The following is a 19,036-nucleotide window of genomic DNA, read 5'->3' as shown; positions in this document are numbered from 1 at the left end:
GGAGCGGCTGGGCCCGTGAGCCATGGCCGCTGAGCCTGCGCGTCCGGAGCCTGTGCTCCGCAACGGGAGAGGCCACGGCAGGGGGAGGCCCGCGTACTACAAAAAAAAAAAAAAAAAAAAAAAAAAAAAAACCAATTCAATTCTGACACTATCTACCCAGAGAGAGCATGAGATTCCACAGGTTAATGGTTCAGTCCTACAAGACTGTGTCCCACCCCCTCCAACACACACACACACTTCAGGTGCCAGTCTCAAGTCCAGGTTGTTACTTGTACTTCTGACCAGTTGGCTAGAAATCACACGTTCTCACTACCCACTCCCCCCTTGAGTTTGACTAATTTGCTAGAGCGGCTCACAGAACCCAGAGAAATGTTTTACTTACTAGGTCAACAGTTTATTATAAAAGGATATAACTCCGGAACAGCCAGACGGAGGAGCTGCGCAGGGCAAGGCACTGGAGGATGGAGCACACAGCTTCCATGCCCTCTCCAGGCACGCCACTCGCCCTGCACCTCCACATGCTCAGCAACCAGGACGCTCTACAAACCATCGGGGGTTTTATGGAGGCTTCATTACACAGGTGGGATTGATTAACGCATGGCCCCTGTCGATTGAGTCAACCTGTGGCCCCTCGCCCCTCACTGGAGATTAGGAGGTGGGACTCAAAGTTCCAGCCTTTTAATCACATGTTTGGCTCTCCAGGCAGCCAGCCCCATCCTTAGGTGGGACCCAAAAGTCACCTCATTAACATAACAAAAGACACTGTTCTCTCATCACTTAGGAAAATCCAAGGGTTTTAGGAGTATGCCACAAATGGTGTCAAAGAACAAATACATATTTCTTACTATAAATCACAATATCCTTGGGAATTGCTGAGTTTAGGGTCATCATCAGACACGAAAATTGTAGTGGTGGTGATCTTAACACTTCACCATTGACCTCACTTGTTTGGCTGGTCTATGCACATGGGGTGGACATGGATAATGGTTGGATTATCATAACCTGAGTCAGAGGGTGACTCCAATTACATACTCCTTTGTATGTGGTGTCTGCTAGAGCAAATCAATACATGTCCTGCCACCTGCTATCCAGCTAATGACTTGACAAATGCTTTTCTCTCTTTACCAATTAGTAAGGACAATTAGAAAGATTTCACTTTCAGCTGGCAAGAACCCCTTCACTGTTAGACCTCAAGGCAATTCTCCCACTCCATGACATACAGGAGCCATGATCATCCAGACATCCTACAGGACACCATGCTGATAATGAAATATTGATCACATTATGCTAGATAACTTAGTAGACGAGTGAATGATTCTGGTGGGGAAAAATATTGACATTTTGAGTGCTTGACAATTCAGCAGGGTTTCTAAATGTCTAGCAGTCTGAATCTGATTGGGATATTCTCCTCATGCAAAAGACAAATTTCTACACTTAAGATGACCTAAAGCACAGGAAGAAGCACAGAGCTTTTGGGATCCCTTTGCATCTTAGAGAAAACATGTTACACACATATTACAACATACTGTGTTGCTACAACCCATTTATAAAGTAGCACCAAGGTGCTCTGACATTCAGTCCAGATGACCCAGTTCATCTATGCAATGGTGACTGAAGTTCTGGTGGCAAATAAAGATGCTCTGAAGAGACTCCAGAAAGCCCCATAAGAAGAATCACAGTATAGACACCAAGGGTTTTAGAGTAAAATCATTTATTTTTTTACTGAACACTATTTTTGTTTGTTTGGTTAGTTGGTTGGTCGGTTGGTTGGTCCATCTGTCATTCAGTAGGTCAGTCAGCTGGTTGGCTTACAACTTGGCTCTGGCAGAACCTGCACACTTGACCATAAACCAGCGAATGATTCTGCAACCTGAGATGCCCATGAGGAAATAAGTACTATCTGACCTGCCAGGCTGTAAGATTGGGCTTGTACAGAAGCAATATAACATCAAGTGGACGTGATCGATTGGAAATCAGGCTCAAGCAGGTGGGAAAAGGACAAGTAAGATGCATGGAAATTAGCCCAGACACACTAAGCACCTATTCCTGCTACATTGCCCCACCTACTTAAATCAAAATTTATGACCTCATGGGGAAAGATAAGTTGATGAAGGATAAATAAAATTCAGGTTATAAAAGGAAAATCAAAATAGTATTGCTAAGAGAGCTTTCTAAAACGGAGCTGGGAGTCCACTGAGGAAGTGTGACTTATGTACATCTGGACCTGGATGGAATCTGACCTTTGACCACTTACTGTGGTCAAATGGTCAAATGACCTTTGACCATTACTGTCTTAATGCAGGCACTCAGAACACCTGCCCAATGATACTTATCGGATACTTACCACAAATAACTTGTGACAGCCTATCTACTTATTGAACCCTTACCCTAAAATAGCCCTTAAGAATAAATATTTCCTTTCTTGTATCAGAGTCAATCATAATTCTTGCCAGACAACTTTAACAAGCTTGTGGCTTTTATCTTTATAAGCCCCTGACTCTTTCCTCTTCTCCAACACTCTTTTAGTTTCGCCCAAATCTCTCTCTTGAATTGCAATTCCTAATAGCCCAAATAAACTTACTTGCAGCCTTCTGCACTGTTTGGATGACAAAGTCTACTTTACGATAGGAAAGGATAGATAAAATTCAGGTCTACTTTATGGATAGGTCTGCATAATATATAGGCATCAAGAGGAAATATACTGCCACAGAAATTAACTTCCATTCAGGAATGGCAATAAAAAATGTGTAAAAGTGAAATGCTTAAGCTGGCTCAAGTGCAGGACCTCTGGTTGTTCACTTTGTGTGGCATGAGATTGGCCGGTGATGAGCCTACCCTGATTCATGGGAAATGGTTAATGGTGGCTGACCAGTCAAGGGCATAGAAATAATGAGTTTGCCAGACTGGTGACATGGAGGTCTATTCAATGGCCAGGATAGATACTTATAAAACTTTCCACTCAGATAAGTCCCTCATTGCTCCTGAGCCACTCTGTAACATTTCACCTGCATGGTCTTAGTTTTGCAAAGGAATAAACCATGTTAAGTACGGGGTTTTGTTTTGGCTTTCCAGCAACTAGGTTGTTTTGGTGGTGAAACTGACATGATCTTTAGGAACGTAATATCTTCCTTAGCTGGGTTTTATTATAAGAACCACCATAGCCAAGGCATACTGATTTCTCAAGTGCAAGAAATAACTACTGATCACTATAGATGTTTAAATTGAAAAAAAAAACAAAAAAACACAGCTATTTTACTTGCAAACAATGTGCTAATTGTTTTCAGCTGTAGCACATAGCCAGTATTAGCTCAGTTCTTTATCCGGTGCTTATAACTCAACTGAGGAGAGAATGGGGCAATTAAGAGCACTATCTCAAAAGGAAACAGATTTTACATTATAGAGAGTAAAGTATGTAAAATACTGAATTCTCCATAAGGTATATTTGAATTAATAAACAAACACAGAATTCTGAATTCCAGGTCAATTAAAAAATACCTACTGAGAATCTAGTATTTGCCATTGTACTGGTCAACTGAATACCAAAATAAATAAATAATAGTTTCCTCCAGTATTAAAAGGTTTTTAGTTTAATCACCAATTCTCAAGCAACCGGACACTAATGAAGGCTTTAACAATTAATTTAACAGTTAATCACGGGCACAGTGGTAGAAATGTGAGTTATAGAAGCAAGCCACTCAATGCTTATCATTTTGAATTGAAAGATTGTAATTTTCAGCATTCCAGGTAAAAGGTATGGACACGTTACATTTTTTAACAGGTACTTAACATTCAGTAATACTTATCACATCATTTACATGAATACTCTTTCTGTGTTGCATTCTGTCCAATATAGTAGCTATTAGCTACATGTAAAATTTTGACTACAACTAATTAAAATTATGTAACGTTAAAAGTTCAATCCTCAGTCACACTAGCTACATTTTAAAAAAATTTTATTTTATTGTGGTAAGAACACTTACCATGAGATCTACCCTCTTAATAAATTCTGAAGTGTACAATGCAATATTGTTGACTACAGGGAGGGGGAAATGGGGAGTTACTCTTCAACGGGCATAGTTTCAGTTAAGCAAGATGACTGAACGTTATAGATTGCTGTACAACATTGTACACTAGCCGCATTTGAAGTGCACAATGATCATATGTATGTAAGGCCTGCCATATTGTATCATAAAAAAATGTTCCCTTATCATAGAAAGGTTTTTTTGGTCTCCTGAGTTGAACCTATCTTCCTAATTAACAGAATAGGAGGAAGCACTGAATTTTAAAGGTAATTAATGTTGATCTTTTGTTTCTTCAAGAGTGTATTTTGTTCTACTTAATTCTTAATTCAACCCCTACAGAATAGAATACATTCCATTCTGTTGTAAAATTAATAGCTTACTTTCTTTTCTCTTTCTGGTTGTAAAACAAATGTCTTACTTTCTTCTGTTGGCAAGTGTCTCTTCCCCATTTCTTATAAAGATCTTCATTCCATGCTTCTCTTTGCTCCCATCAAAAGAACAACGGGGGCTTTGTGTGGGTGTTCTGATTGGACGGCCGCAAATCTTATTTACCTTTTAAATAGAAAATATTAAAGACAGTTAGAAACAATGCTCCAGCCTTTCTGAGGATGTAATGTTCACTAGAGTCCAAAACAATGACATATTCTTATTTATACCACACTAATAACCTTTAAGACATACAATGTTTGTTAATTTTTAAAATAAAGGCAATCAAATTATCTGTATAAAATGGCAGCCATAATAAATTGATGTTATACACATTTATACAGTTTGCATGTATGCAAGTGCAAAATACATGAATAAAAACATATGCAAAATCAGAGAACTACATTAATAAACTAGCCTGCTTGTATAAATAAAACTATTTAATCAAAGTAGATATTATTTATGGTTTATATCCATATGTATGACTAATTACTTACTTGTACTAATTTTTTTAATAAAACAATTTGCTATTGAATATGTGGTCCATTTCTATGTGAGTTCTAAGGGTAGTTTTCTTCTTAAAATGCTTTCTTAGAAATGGCAATAAATATTTTTATATAAGATCTCATTTTGTAATAGTTGTATATCTTTTTCCTCAATCTGGTTTGATTTCAAGGGTGTTATTTATGGTCTCTTTTTAAAAAATTATTTATAGAATTGAAAATTTTATTTTTTAATATGACTTATCTAGTAAAGATCTTCATATGTAATTATCATTGAAAATTAAGTAATTAATTGGACACATTACCATGTAAAGCATCAAAAAAGATTCACAAGATAATTTATACATTTAAAAAGGCATAGTCATATAAATAAAACTACATAAAAGCATTGCCTGAGAATCAGGAGACTTGGGTTCCTGTCCTAATTTTTCCTTCTTAATTGCTGAGATCTTGAAAACAGTGGCAGAACTTTTTAAAACTTGATTCTCTTATATGTAAAGTGAAGAACTTAGAATAAATTATTCCAAAGTTCCCTTAAAGTTCTAAATTTTTAAAAAATTTCCATGAATGAGCATTACAGGAATTATGCATCAACTCATTTATTTAAACCATAATTATTTTGTTCCAATATTTGCAAAGAACATGTTTTAGATGCTATAGGACATAAAAGATTAGAAACTGAATTTTCGCCCAAAGAGCTGACAATTTAGAAGGAAAGAAAAAACAATCCCCCCAAATATCAAAATGCACGTGCACCTTAAGAAAAGGCCTGGCCCACACCAGGCTCCAGCCCACCCTGCCAATGTGACAGCCCCAGAGAACGCTGGAAAAGGCCCTGGCCCATGCTCACTTCGGCTCCAGTCCTCCTGCCAAAGCCACTGGGCACACAGTCAGCATAGGGATACTCCCAGACAAGGACATACCTTCAAGAGCAGGAGAGGTAATTGCTTCACCTAATTTATAGAGACAAACAACAGAAAGCAAACTTTAATGAAATGGAGATAAGTAATTTACTTGATAGAATGGTCGAAGTACCAGTCCTAAAAAAGCTCACTGAACTCAGGAGAAGGCTATAGGAACACAGTGAGAATTTTAACAAAGAATTTGAAAATGTAAAACAAATACTATATATATAAAAAATATATATTTATATATATGAACCTCATGGTAACCAAAAACCAAAAACCTACGATAGATACACAAAAAAACAAAGGAACCCAAAAGGAATACTAAAGAAAATCATCAAACCACAAGGGCAGAGACTAAAAGAAGAAAAGAACAGAGAAGAACTACAAATACCTCCAGAAAAGAATGAATGAAATGGCAATAAGTACATACCTATCAATAATCACTTTAAATATAAATGGACTCAATGCCCTAATCAAAAGACATAAGGTAGTTACATGAATAAAAATAACAAGACCCATCCATATACTGCTTACAAGATATTCACTTCAATGCTGAAGACACACACAGACTGAAAGTGAGAGGATGGCAAAAGGTATTCCATGCAAACGGAAACAAAAAGAAAGCTTTGGTAGCAATACCGATATTAGACAAAACAGACTTGAAAACAAAGTCTATAGCAAAAGACAAAATAGAACATAACATAATGATGAAAGAGTCAATCCCAGAAGAATTCTTAAACATGTATGAACATAACATAGGCATACCTATATACATAAAGAAAATATTAACAAACATAAAGGGAGAAAATGACAGTGATACAAAAGTAGGGGACTTTAATACCCTACCTGCAACAATGGACATATAATCTGGACAGAAAATCAGTACAGCAACATTGGCCTTAAATGACACATTAGACTAGATGGACTTAACAGATATCTACAGGACATTCCATCCCAAAACAGCAGAATACATATTCTTTTCAAGTGCATATGTAACATTTCCCAGGATAGATCACATGCTAAGGCCACAAAACAAGTCTCAATTAATTGAAGAAGATTGAAATCATATCAAGCATCTTTTCTGACCACAAAGATGTGAAACTAGATATCAGTTACAGGGAGAAAACTGGAAAAAACACCAACACATGGAGAGTAAACAACATGCTACTATAAAACCAATGTGTCAATGAAGAAATCAAAAAATACCTCGAGACTAATTAAAATAAAGACACAACTTTACAAAATCCATGGGATGTGGCAAAAGCAGTCCTAAGAGGGATTTATAGTGATACAAGCCTATCTCAGGAAACAAGAAAAATGTCAAAGGAGCAATCTAACCTGACACCTAAAAGCACTAGTAAAAGAAGAACAAACAAAGACCAAAGTTAGTAGAAGGAAGGAAATAGTAAAGATCAGAGTAGAAATAAATGAAATAGAGAACCAAAAAAAAGAGGAAGAAAAGATCAATGAAGCTAAGAGCTGTTTTTTTGAAAATATAAATGAACTTGTTAAACCCTTAGCTAGACTCATCAAAAAAAAAAAAAAAAAGGGAGAGGGCCCAAATACATAAAATTAGAAATGAAGAAGTTACAACTGACATCCCAGAAATACATACAATCATAAGAGAATACTATAAACAATTATAAACCAAAATTTGGACAATGTAGAAGAAATGGATAAATTCCTAGATGCATACAATCCTCCAAGACTGAATCTGGAAGAAAGAGAAAATCTGTACAGACCCAATAATAGTAATTAAATTAAATCAGCAATCAAAAAACTTCCAGCAAACAAAAGTCCAGAACCAGATAGCTTCATAGGGGATTTCTACTAAACATTTAAAGAAGAGTTAATACCTATTCTTCTCAAATTATTCTGAAAAACTAAAGAGGAAGGAATACATCCAAACTCATTCTACAAGGTCAGCATTACCCTGATACCAAGACCAGCCAGAGATATTACAAAAAAAGAAAATTACAGGCTAATATCCCTGATAAACATAGAGACAAAAATCCTCAAAAAATATTAACAAACTGAATTCAACAATATAAAAGGATCATAGATAATGATCAAGTGGGATTTATTGCAGGAATGCAAGGATCGTTCAATATCCACAAAGCAATTAATGTGATACACCATATTAACAAAAGGAAGGATAAAAAAATCACATGATCATCTCAATAAATACAGAAAAAGCATTTGACAAAATTCAACATCCATTCACTATAAAAACATTCAACAAAGTTGGTATACAGGGAACAAGCTTCAACATAATAAAGGCCATTTATGAGAAACACACAGCTAACATCATACTCAACAGTGAAAAGCTAAAATCTTTTCCTCTAAGATCAGCAACAAGACAAGGATGCTCACTCTTCTCACTTTTATTTAACAAAATATTGGAAGTCCTAGTGACAGCAATCAGACAACAAAAAGAAATAAAAGGCATTCAAATTGGAAGAGAAGAAGTAAAACTATCACTATTTGCAGATGACATGATAATATATATAGCAAACCCTAAAGACTACACCAAAGAACTACCAGCACTAATAAATGAATTCAGTAAAGTCACAGGATATAAAATAAATATACAGAAATTTGTTGTATTCCTATACACTTACAATGAACTATCATAAAGAGAAATCAGTAAAAAAATTCCATTTACAATGGCATTAAAAAGTATAAAATACCCAGGAATAAATTTAACCAAAAAGGTGAATCACCTGTACTCTGAAAACTATAAGACATTGATGAAAGAAATTGAAGACAACACAAATAAATGGAAAGATATTGTGTGTTCATGGATTAGAAGAATTAAGATTATTAAATACACAAATATTTACAATTGCCAAGATATGGAAGCAACCTAAGTAAGTGTCCATCAACTGATGAATGGCTAAATAAGATATGGTATATAGAACTGACCCTTGAACAATGCGGGAGTTAGGGGCACCAACCCCATACAGTCAAAAATCCACATATAACTTTATAGTGCACTCTGTGTATCCACAGATCCACATCCATGAATTCAACCAATTGCAGATAGTGTGGTACTGTAGTACATATTTATCAAAAAAAAGAATCCACATATAAGTGCACCTGTTCAAACCCACACTGTTCAAGGATCAACTGTATATACAATGGAATATTACACAGCCATTAAAAAAAGAATGAAATCTTGCCACTTGCAACAACATGGATGGACCTGGAGGGTATTATGCTAAGTGAAATCAGTCAGACAGAGAAAGACAAATACTATGTTTTCACTTATATGTGAAATATAAGAAAAAACAAATAAACAAATATAACTAAATAGGAACAGACTCTAGAGAACAAGCTAGTAGCCACCAGAGGGCAGGCAGGTGGAGGGGGGGAATGGGAAGATTAGATGGAGGGGATTCAGAGGTACAAACTATCAGTTATAAAATATAGGTCACAGGGATGTAATGTAGAGCACAGGGAATATGGTCGATAATATTATAATAACTTTGCATGGTGTATAATCTATAAAAATATTGAATCATTATATTGTACACCTGAAACTAATATAATAAGTAAACTCTACTTCAATAAAAAAAGAAAAAGAAGTAACACTGTAACATGTAGAAAATGAACAGATTAACTCTGTTCGGGGTGCTTAGGGAAGAGCTTCAGTAGGTAATGTCTAAATGGCAGATTAAAAGATAAACTAGGGGTTTGTCAGGTAGACAAAGCAGGAAATTTCCAGGAGAGAGTAGAAAGGCAAAGAGGTGTAAACAACTTAACATGTTTCATAGAACAAAATGTACATAGTGAAAGAAAGCAGTATAGCAAAAGGTAAGACATAAAAACTACCATGATATATATGGTGATGGATGTTAACCAGACATTGTGGTAATCATTTCACAATCTATACAAACATCTAATCATTATGTTGTACACCTGAAGCTAATATAATGTCATAGATCAATTATATCTCAATTCTTAAAAAATGCCTTAATATGTCTTGGATATCAAGCTAAAGAACTTGCTTAAGCAAATGGAAAGCAGGCAAAAGCTTCCAAGGTGGAAAATGGTTGCTTAACGATTTCCACAAGAGAAAAATCTTCGTAACAGCAGTTTGCAGGGAGGGAGATGAAAGGTCCTCCAGTAGAACACTAGAGAAATGCTGGGGCCCAAAGTCAGCAGAAGAAGTGGTGAAAGAAGCAGCAGATATAGAGGTAGACAGGAGGGAGAGATAGTAGCTTGGAGACTGATTAGATATATAATGTTTTCTGAACAAAGAATAACAGTGGAAGGTAGAGGGAAAATCTTGAGAGAGATATAAGTGCAAGAAAAATCAGGCTGACATCAAAAATGGATAAAAATGCGGTTCACCTGGAAAGAAGGGAACATGAAGGGTAGTAGTAAAAGGAAATTATGTTTGAAGAGTAGGTTGGAGTCAGATCTTGGAGGGTTTAAAATGATAAGCTAAGAAGTTTTATTTATTAGACAAAACCTCTGATGGCTGTTGAATGGAAAAGCAAAATTCCAGAGCTGATATTTAGCAATGAATCTGACAGCCCTGTAGAAGTTGGACTAGAGAGAGAGACCTATTAAAGGGAGGCAAACTGTTAATAGATCCTGAAGTTCTCAGGAAAGAGAATTTTATTCTGAAGTACAGTAGTGACAGTATCCATGAAGAGGAGGATTCATGAATCATGTACAGAGAGAAGAGAAGAAGAATCAGCAGGGCTAAATCCAGAACACTGACAACACCAAATGTTGACAAGGATGTAGAGCAACAGAAACTCTCATTCATTGCTGTTGGGAATGCAAAAGAGTACAGCCCCTTTGGAAGACTGTTTGGCAGCTTCTTACAAAATCAAAAAAAAAAAAACAAAACAAAACAAACTTTTTTCATATGATCCAGCAATCACACTACTTGGTATTTACCTAAAAGAGTTAAAAATTTATGTCCACATGAAAACCTGCACACAGATGTTTATAGCAGCTTTATTTATGATTGCCAAAACTTGGAAGCAACCAAGCTGTCCTTCAGTAGGTAAATGGATAAATAAACTGTGGTCCATCAAGACGACAGAACATTATCCAGTGCTAAATAGAAACAAACTATCAAACTGTGAATAGACATAAAGAAAACTTAAATGCCCATTACTAAGTGAAAGCAGTCACCCTGAAAAGGCTTCATACTGTATGATTCCAACTATATGACATTCTGGAAAAGGCAAAACTATGGAGTCAGTAAAAAGATCAATGGTTACCAGGGGTGGGTATGGGTGGGGGAATGAATGGAGAAACACAGAGAGGATTTTTAGGGCAGTGAAAACTACTCTGTATGATACTCTAATGGTAGATACATGTCACTATATACTTGTCCAAACCCGTAAAATGTACAACACCAAGAATGAACTCTAAACTGTGGATTTGGGGCGATAATGATGTATCAGTGCAGGTTCATCAACTGTAGCCAATGTATCATCACTGCGGTGGAGGATACTGATAATGGGAGAGGCTCTGCAAGTGCTGGGGCAGGGGCTATGTGGGAGATCTTGGTACCGTCCACTCGATTTTGATGTAAACCTAAAACTGCTCTAAAAAAGTAAGGTTTGTTTTGAAAAAAAATCAACAGAACTCAGCAAATTACTGAAAGTGAGAAGCTAGGGATGTGTAAGGTCAAGGTATTAAAAAGCTCAGAGTGAATTTCCAATCACTGAAGCAGAAAAACAGTGATAGTGGAGTGTAAATATATTAACAAGGTGCTAAAATATTCATGACAAAGGTGGAAAGTATCTTCACTGTCAACAACTCCTAGTAACAAGAACCAAGGGAAGATGGTATAAGTTGATGATGGAAATGTCAAGAATAACACTGTTTGGTGACACTACAGGAGATTTTGAAATAAAGGAGAAGAGTAAAAGGGAAAGGGGTGGTAATTATGATCCCACGTTATGAGCCATAGAGCTGTAGACAAGTTATGGAACTTCTATAAATCTCAGTTTTCTCATCCTTTAAACTTGAGAAAATAAAAACAGTTTGCAGTTGCCAGATAAGGAAAATCTTATCTCACCCTGTTGATCCCATGTTGGACCTAAGACCATATCTGCTATTGCACATATTTCCTAGGAAGGCAGAAAGATGGCTGAAAGTACCGGCCTCAGATTATTTTTATTCCCATTATCATCTTTGCAATTTTTTTGCAAGGATAGAAGAAAATGTACAAGCCATAGACTTATAAGTCATCTTTAATTGTATCCAAAGGTACAAGCATATAGAGCAGGTTCCAATACATACAAATAAATTTCAGAGCCCTTATATGTGTTGACTTGCTATCAGGGAGCTCCACTTCACACTTTATTGAAAAGGAATGGAAAACCATCTGTTTCCAGCACATTAGCCTGTCACCTTAGCTCCCCTGAGTGAGCCGATTGGGGTGGGCCATTTCAATACTAGCACCTTCTTGCTATTGAAAAAATCCCTCCCACTTACTTTGACAATTTTTCATCTTTGACTTATACTGCAATCTCCTCCTTATTCTCCCGCCCTGGTCTCTACCATTCTCCCCTGCAATCAGTCTGAAGTGTCTTGGAAAAAAATAGTTTTCCTCCCTAATGCTTATCTGTGTCTGCTTTAAGTTCCATGTCTGGCTTCTCACTGATTTTCAAATTCCCATCTCACCTTGAAATAACTCTCTTAGTTGCTCCTAACCCATATCGCTTCTCCCACTCTGCTCAAGTATTTGTTTCAACAACTCCTTTTCCCTTAGCTGACTTTCTCCATTCTCACTGTAATCGTGGCACTACATACAAAGTGTAAACTTCTGTTTACAGCCTCCCTCTGTTCACTCAGTCTTATTTAAATCTTCAAATATTCAAAGCTTTTAGCTAATAACCCCAAAAAGCTTTGTAAGAAACAACTTAAAACTGTTCATTTTCACTTGACATCCATGAGCAGAGCTTCCATTTAGTTTGCAATGATCTTTTAAAATGTTTGTTAATAATAAAGAAATTGAAAAGCAAAAATGTTTAAAATATTATAACTTGAAAGGAAGTGAATGTGGAGATAGTGTGAGTGTTTATTAAGCAATCTGTTTCAGAGGATGAGGCAAAGGTGGACTCTACATCACTGTGTATGCAACAGGTGACCGAACCAGGCCATATCTAGGATGCTTGGTGTTAAAATGAGAGCTGGTTAAAAGAAATTACAAAAGATATGACTCTGCAAGCATGGTGGAAAACAACAACAACAATAATAATAAATAACAGATAAAAATAAGAAACAGAATGGTTTTGGGTCAAATGTGTTGTGCTCCATTATATTAAAAGCTACTTTTAAACTATTTGGAGAGAACATACTATTGGCAATTTTTCTAGTTTTAACAACAAATGTGAGTTCATTAATTTTCTCTTGCCTGGTTCCCTATGATTCTCGGAGATGGTTTGCCAAAGAACTGGCTGGTGTTAGGAGTAAAATCTGTTACCACAAATCATAATGAGGCTAACTTTTCCAGACGTAGATGAAATCCATGACTTTAGCTTTATTCCCATGAGAACAAACTTAGAAAAGTAGGTTGGGCAAGATCATAAGGGTTTGGGAGGGGGCTTAATTACAAGGTTCATGAAGTTTGGACTTCATTTTGTAGACTATGGTAATGTATTCACGATTAGCAAGCAAAGGAACAGCATTATCAGAGCCTCATTTTAGAAAGATCTGGCCGACAAGAAGACATTTCCCATAGGTAAAACAAGAAAATACTAGAATAAACCGAATAAGAACCCACGAAATCTGAGAAGAAGAGAAAGGGAAAGCTCTTTCATAAGTAGAATGAATGGGATTTGGCTACTGGCTGATTCACTATAAGAGATTTGAAAAAGAAGAAGAAATAAAGCTGTTAGCAGTTTTGAATCTGGCAAGCAGGGTGAATAAAGATCCAATAACCAATATGTGGAAGTTAGACCATAGAATAAGTTTACTGTTTGGGTTCATCTGCTTCGCAGAGCAGGAGGTGAATTCTAATTTAGAACTTGGATTTGGAGGCCATTCTAAAAGATGGTTCTAAATGGTGGATTAGAAATAAAGAGAACGTTCACGATTAGAATTACCTGCATAGAGCCAATAGTTAAAGCCATGAAAATGAATGAAATTACAAAGTGTATATAGAATGTAAAGACGGTCAGAAAGAAAATCTTTCAGAAGCAGGAGAAAGAGAATTCAGATAATACACTCCCCAAAAGAGAGAGAGAGAGAGGGAGAGAGAGAAGAGGAACTGGAAAGGAGGAAGGAAGAGGAGAAGGAAGGGATAAAGGGGGAAAAACAAGGAAGAAAGGAGGGAAGGAAGGGAGAGAGGGAAGGAGGAAGGACTTTAGACTAATAGAGCTGGAAGTCTCATAGAAGATATCTAACCTTAACCTAAGAGTGAGAAAATTGAATCCCAAAGCAGGATAATAACTTTGCTAAGACTGAATCTAGTTAGTGGATGAGTTTCTATTTATTATAGAATCAATGGTCTCTTCTTTATGATTAGTGGCATTTATCTTCATCTGTTGTGTGGGATTCACATTATATAAGTCCTAGTTCCTAAGTGTCCTACATAAATTAAATAATCTGGATTGCAAATGATCTACATATATGAGTAGACAAGAGAATTCCATTTCCCCTATGTATGTAATTAAGTGACTGTAATATCCTGTTTAATTTTCCCTTAAATAATCAAATATATTACTTTCCTTCGTATGTCATTGTATTTTGACTGAAGAGGTATACATCTTCTCATCCTATAGACACATATCATAGTGTCCCCCATATAACATAACATAATTTAGGAAGTCAACCTTTAAATCAGGTAGATTCCACCCAAAACATGATCCTAGTGTATTTTTCAATATAATGCAACACATACTTCAGTGAAAGTATAAAAGTATACTGGATGAATATTGATAAACCTTGAAACAACATTAAACGATACTAATAATATAAGCAGAGATAAATTTCAGCAGAGCTGAGCTCGAGCTATTCATAAAAGATATTCTACTTTCCTGACAATTTCCATTTGTAAGCCAGATATTTTCCCAGCCAAAGTTACATTTGGGGAAAAAAAATTAACTTCATGATGATTAGAATTATTGCATGGTGATAGTATATTACTATAAAAACTTTTGCCCAGTTTGTATTAATGGAAATACAAAAATACATGATTATGGACCATCACACCCTGAAACTATGGAAACACCATCATCCAGATAATATACATGTTACTTAGAAGTTCAAGGTACAAATAATTCCAGAAGCCAGCTATGGAAAAGATATAAAAGTTATAACTATAATACCACTTTTAAAACACTAGTATATTTTAGTATTGCAACAAGGAATATTTATAGCAAGTTATAAATTATTAAGGCTCTACAAAGAACTTCCTTTAAATATATTATCCATAAGAATTCTAAATTTGTACAAGGTGCCCAGTTCCCAGGAAAAAGCAAATAAAAAGGTGTTAAGGTTGAAGAAGGGCGAAAACACCTACAGTCTCCACTTTGCAAGGGCTAGAGATATGTTTACTCTATAGTTAGCAAAGAGCAAACAAGGCCCTTTAAAAGTATTTACTTGGAGCCACAGAATGTCTGGTCTTGGGTGGTTGCTTTCTGTTAGTCTTTTAATTTTCCAGAAGTTGCTTCTCCATATGGATTTTTGTAGCTATCATCATAAAGTTGCCACCCAAACTCATTTTATACTTAAAATTAAAAAAGAAGAAGCTGGAAGAGGAGAGAGGAGGAAGAGGCTGAAAAGAAGCAGAACAATATTTCTATGATCTTCTGTTTGGCCCATTGTGAGCAGGATCTCCAGTCTGCACTGCTACTTTTGTGCACCTACAAATTAAACCACCAGAGGGAGCTTCTGCATTTCAGTCCTATTCTTAATCATTAATTAAACATATTGTATGGATCCATTTTAAATCATTTAGTTCAGGCCTCGCAGAGAAAAATACAACTTGTAGACCAAAGCGGCAAATACCGAGATACATGAGATCTCTATAAAAATCCAGTCTTTTATGGAAAACTACTAGACTGAGAGTACACTACCAATTTGGTTACATGAGAAAAGGAAAACCAACTCAGAATTGTGGATTAATTTGTCCTAACTGAGCTGTCCTGGAGTCAGGAAGAGGAAGAGACTGAAAATTGACCATGATAGTCAATTGTTTCCCCTCTTTCTCTTTCCTTTCCTTCTTTACTTCCTCCCTCCCCCCATCCTTTCTTCCTTTTTTCCTTCCTTCCATTTACAAGGACACATTAGTTTAGAAAGTTCCCAGGACTGAAAGTCAAATATGTGCATTTTAGTCCTTATTTAGCTACAGATTGCAATGACGATAAACTGAGCGTCTATTGTTTGTAGGGCATTATTCTAAGAGCTGGGAATAAAGTGATAAACTTTCTCCCAAGATGCTTACATTCTAGCAGGGGAAACTGAAAATAAATCGTTAACTAGATTACTTTTAGGTCTTGATGAATGTTATTCAGTTAAAAATGGATATTTGCCAGACTGATGGGATAGAATGAGGATGGACAGCTTCAACTAGGTGGTCAAGAAAGACCCTTAAAAAGTAGTATTTGAATTATGTTCTGAAGTGAGGTAAAGAGGCAACCATGGAAAGATGACAGGGAAGAGCTTCATATATAGAGAGAACAGTAATTAAAATAGCCCTGGAAAAGAAGAATGGAAGGCTGCTGCAATTGAAAAATACATTATAGTAGAGGGGAGTAACGAGAGAGAGAGCAGAGGTAGGCTGGCCAGATGATATGGTTTCACATACCACACAGTCTGCCAAAGGGTGAGTTTGTATTGTAAGTGGGTGTTGAAGTCAATGGAGAGTTTTGAGCTTAATGATAATCCAATCTGTTTTGTTTTTAAAATATCACACTGGATGTTGGTTGGAGAGAAGTCTGAGCAAGATGTAAAAAAGTAATAGACAGGATGGAAACAGTGAATCCAGATGTAAAGTTTTGGGCATGGTTCAGGGTATGATGCTGACTTTGCTGAGGATGGTCTATGAGGACTGAGATCTAGTTGACGGTGGAGACAACAGGACTTGAGGATAGACTGAATATAGCAAGTGAAGAACCAGTGGATTCGAGAATGACTTCTAGTACTTTTTGGCTGAAGCATCTGGGCAAATGGAGATAGAGAAGAATGGATTTGGGGAGAAAATGAAAAGACTCTTTGGGACATGTTTGGCTTTCTAAGACTATTATTCATCCAAGAGGAGCTGCCCAATAGGCTATTAGTTATATGAGCTGAAAACTCAAGGGTGAGATCAAGGGCAAGATGTATAAATGTGGCTGCCAACAGCAGGTACTTGGGATGAGTAAAGATGGAGGAGGGGGCTGAAGACGGATTCCTGGGGCAGGACAACATTTGCTGGTGGAGACAAACAGAAGTTGAAAGAGACTCTGAGAAGTTTCCAGACAAGTTGGAGGAATCCCACGAGAGTGGGATATCACAAAATACAAATGAAGTTTTTTTTTGTTTTGGTACGCGGGCCTCTCACTGTCGTGGCCTCTCCCGCTGCGGAGCACAGGCTCCGGACGTGCAGGCTCAGCGGCCATGGCTCGCGGGTCCAGCCGCTCCGCGGCATGTGGGATCTTCCCGGACCGGGGCGCGAACCCGCGTCCCCTGCATCGGCAGGCGGACTCTCAACCACTGCACCACCAGGGAAGCCCTGAAGTATTTTTCTTTTAAGCGGAAGTGATCAGATATATTCAGAGTGACTGATGGAAATTAACCATTGGATCTTATGAGAAAAAGACCATTGGTGATTTGTGAAAAGTGTGGTTTTTATGGAGAATTGTGGTAGAATGCATAGTCTTCGAGGGGAGGATAAGAGATAAAAAAGATAAGAAAGCAGGGACTGTGAAAATACATGAATCTTCCACGGAGTTTTGTAGTAAAGGCGAGTAGATTTATGGGATACAGCCTAGAGAGGCATGGAGTCAAGTACAAGTTTTGCTTTCTTTTGTTCTGTTTTGTTTTGTTTTGTTTTGTTTTAGGACAGTAGCTTTTACAACATGATTGCATGTTTAATGGCAGAGACCCCATTTCAGATAATTTGATCCTAAATAGTTCTATTTCAAAACAAGTGAGTTATTTTTCAAAGTGTGTGAATGCCAGGGAGACATGTAGTTTAAACAAATAACCTGAACTTGGAATGCCTTTACTTCTGCAATTGTCCATAGCTGCTTAGAATTGTGTTCACATGCATTGGAGGTGCTAGATCATAGAATGTAGATTGGGCAAGGAGAGAAATAAGGGGGAAAATGGGAGAGGAGCGTAAACATGTTGAACATTTCCATAAGACAAAATAATTTGGGGATTAGAAATACAAGAGTAAGTGAACAGCAGTGGTAGGAAATGATGACCGTAACGTGAGAACTGCATATTTCAGAGATGGTGCCAGTACTAGTGATAGGTTTGGGAAGGTGGGAGTGATTAGGGATAGGGTCAGATTACAAGATATGCAGGTTGGATTAATTTTTTAAAAATTTTTATTGGAGTATAGTTGCTTTACAATGTTGTGTTAGTTTCTGATGTACAGCAAAGTGAATCAGTTATACATATACATATATACCCTCTTTGTGGGGATTTCCTTTTCATTTAGGTCACCACAGAGCACTGAGTAGAGTTCCCTGTGCTATATAGTAGGTTCTCATTAGTTACCTATTTTATACATAGTAGTGTATACATGTCAATCCCAATCTCCCACTTCATCCCACCCCTTCTTCCCCCCTTGGTATCTGTAAGTTTGTTCTCTACATCTGTGTCTCTATTTCTGCTTTGCGAATAAGTTTTCATCCGTACCATTTTTCTAGATTCCACATAAATATTCCATTGTATATATATATATATATATATATACACACACACACACATATACACACATATATATACCACATCTTCTTTATCCATTCCTCTGTCAATGGGCATTTAGGTTGCTTCCATCCTGGCTATTGTAAATAGAGCTGCAATGAACACTGGGGTGCATGTGCTTTTGAATTATGGTTTTCTCCAGGTATACACCCAGGAGTAGGACTGCTGCGTCGTATGGTAGTTCTATTTTTAGTTTTGTAAGGAACCTCCATACTCTTCTCCATAGTGGCTGTACTAATTTATATTCCCACCAACAGTGTAGGAGGGTTCCCTCTTCTCC

At 36.8% G+C, this 19,036-nt stretch overlaps 1 protein-coding gene across 1 annotated transcript in view; it reads right to left on the bottom strand.

Moving 5' to 3' along the window:
- GPC5 (glypican 5) overlaps positions 1–19,036 on the bottom strand; it is a 1,397,564-nt gene that overhangs the window by 1,086,063 nt on the left and 292,465 nt on the right. The window contains exon 4 of the mRNA XM_024123206.1: positions 4,441–4,574. Coding sequence (XP_023978974.1) covers positions 4,441–4,574 — 134 coding nt within the window. The remainder of the gene's footprint in view (positions 1–4,440; positions 4,575–19,036) is intronic.

This window comes from Physeter macrocephalus, chromosome 13, assembly GCF_002837175.3.
Source record: "Physeter macrocephalus isolate SW-GA chromosome 13, ASM283717v5, whole genome shotgun sequence".
Taxonomy (NCBI): domain Eukaryota; kingdom Metazoa; phylum Chordata; class Mammalia; order Artiodactyla; family Physeteridae; genus Physeter; species Physeter macrocephalus.
The sequence above is the reverse complement of the archived record's forward strand: the minus strand, read 5'-3'. Positions and strand labels throughout refer to the sequence as shown.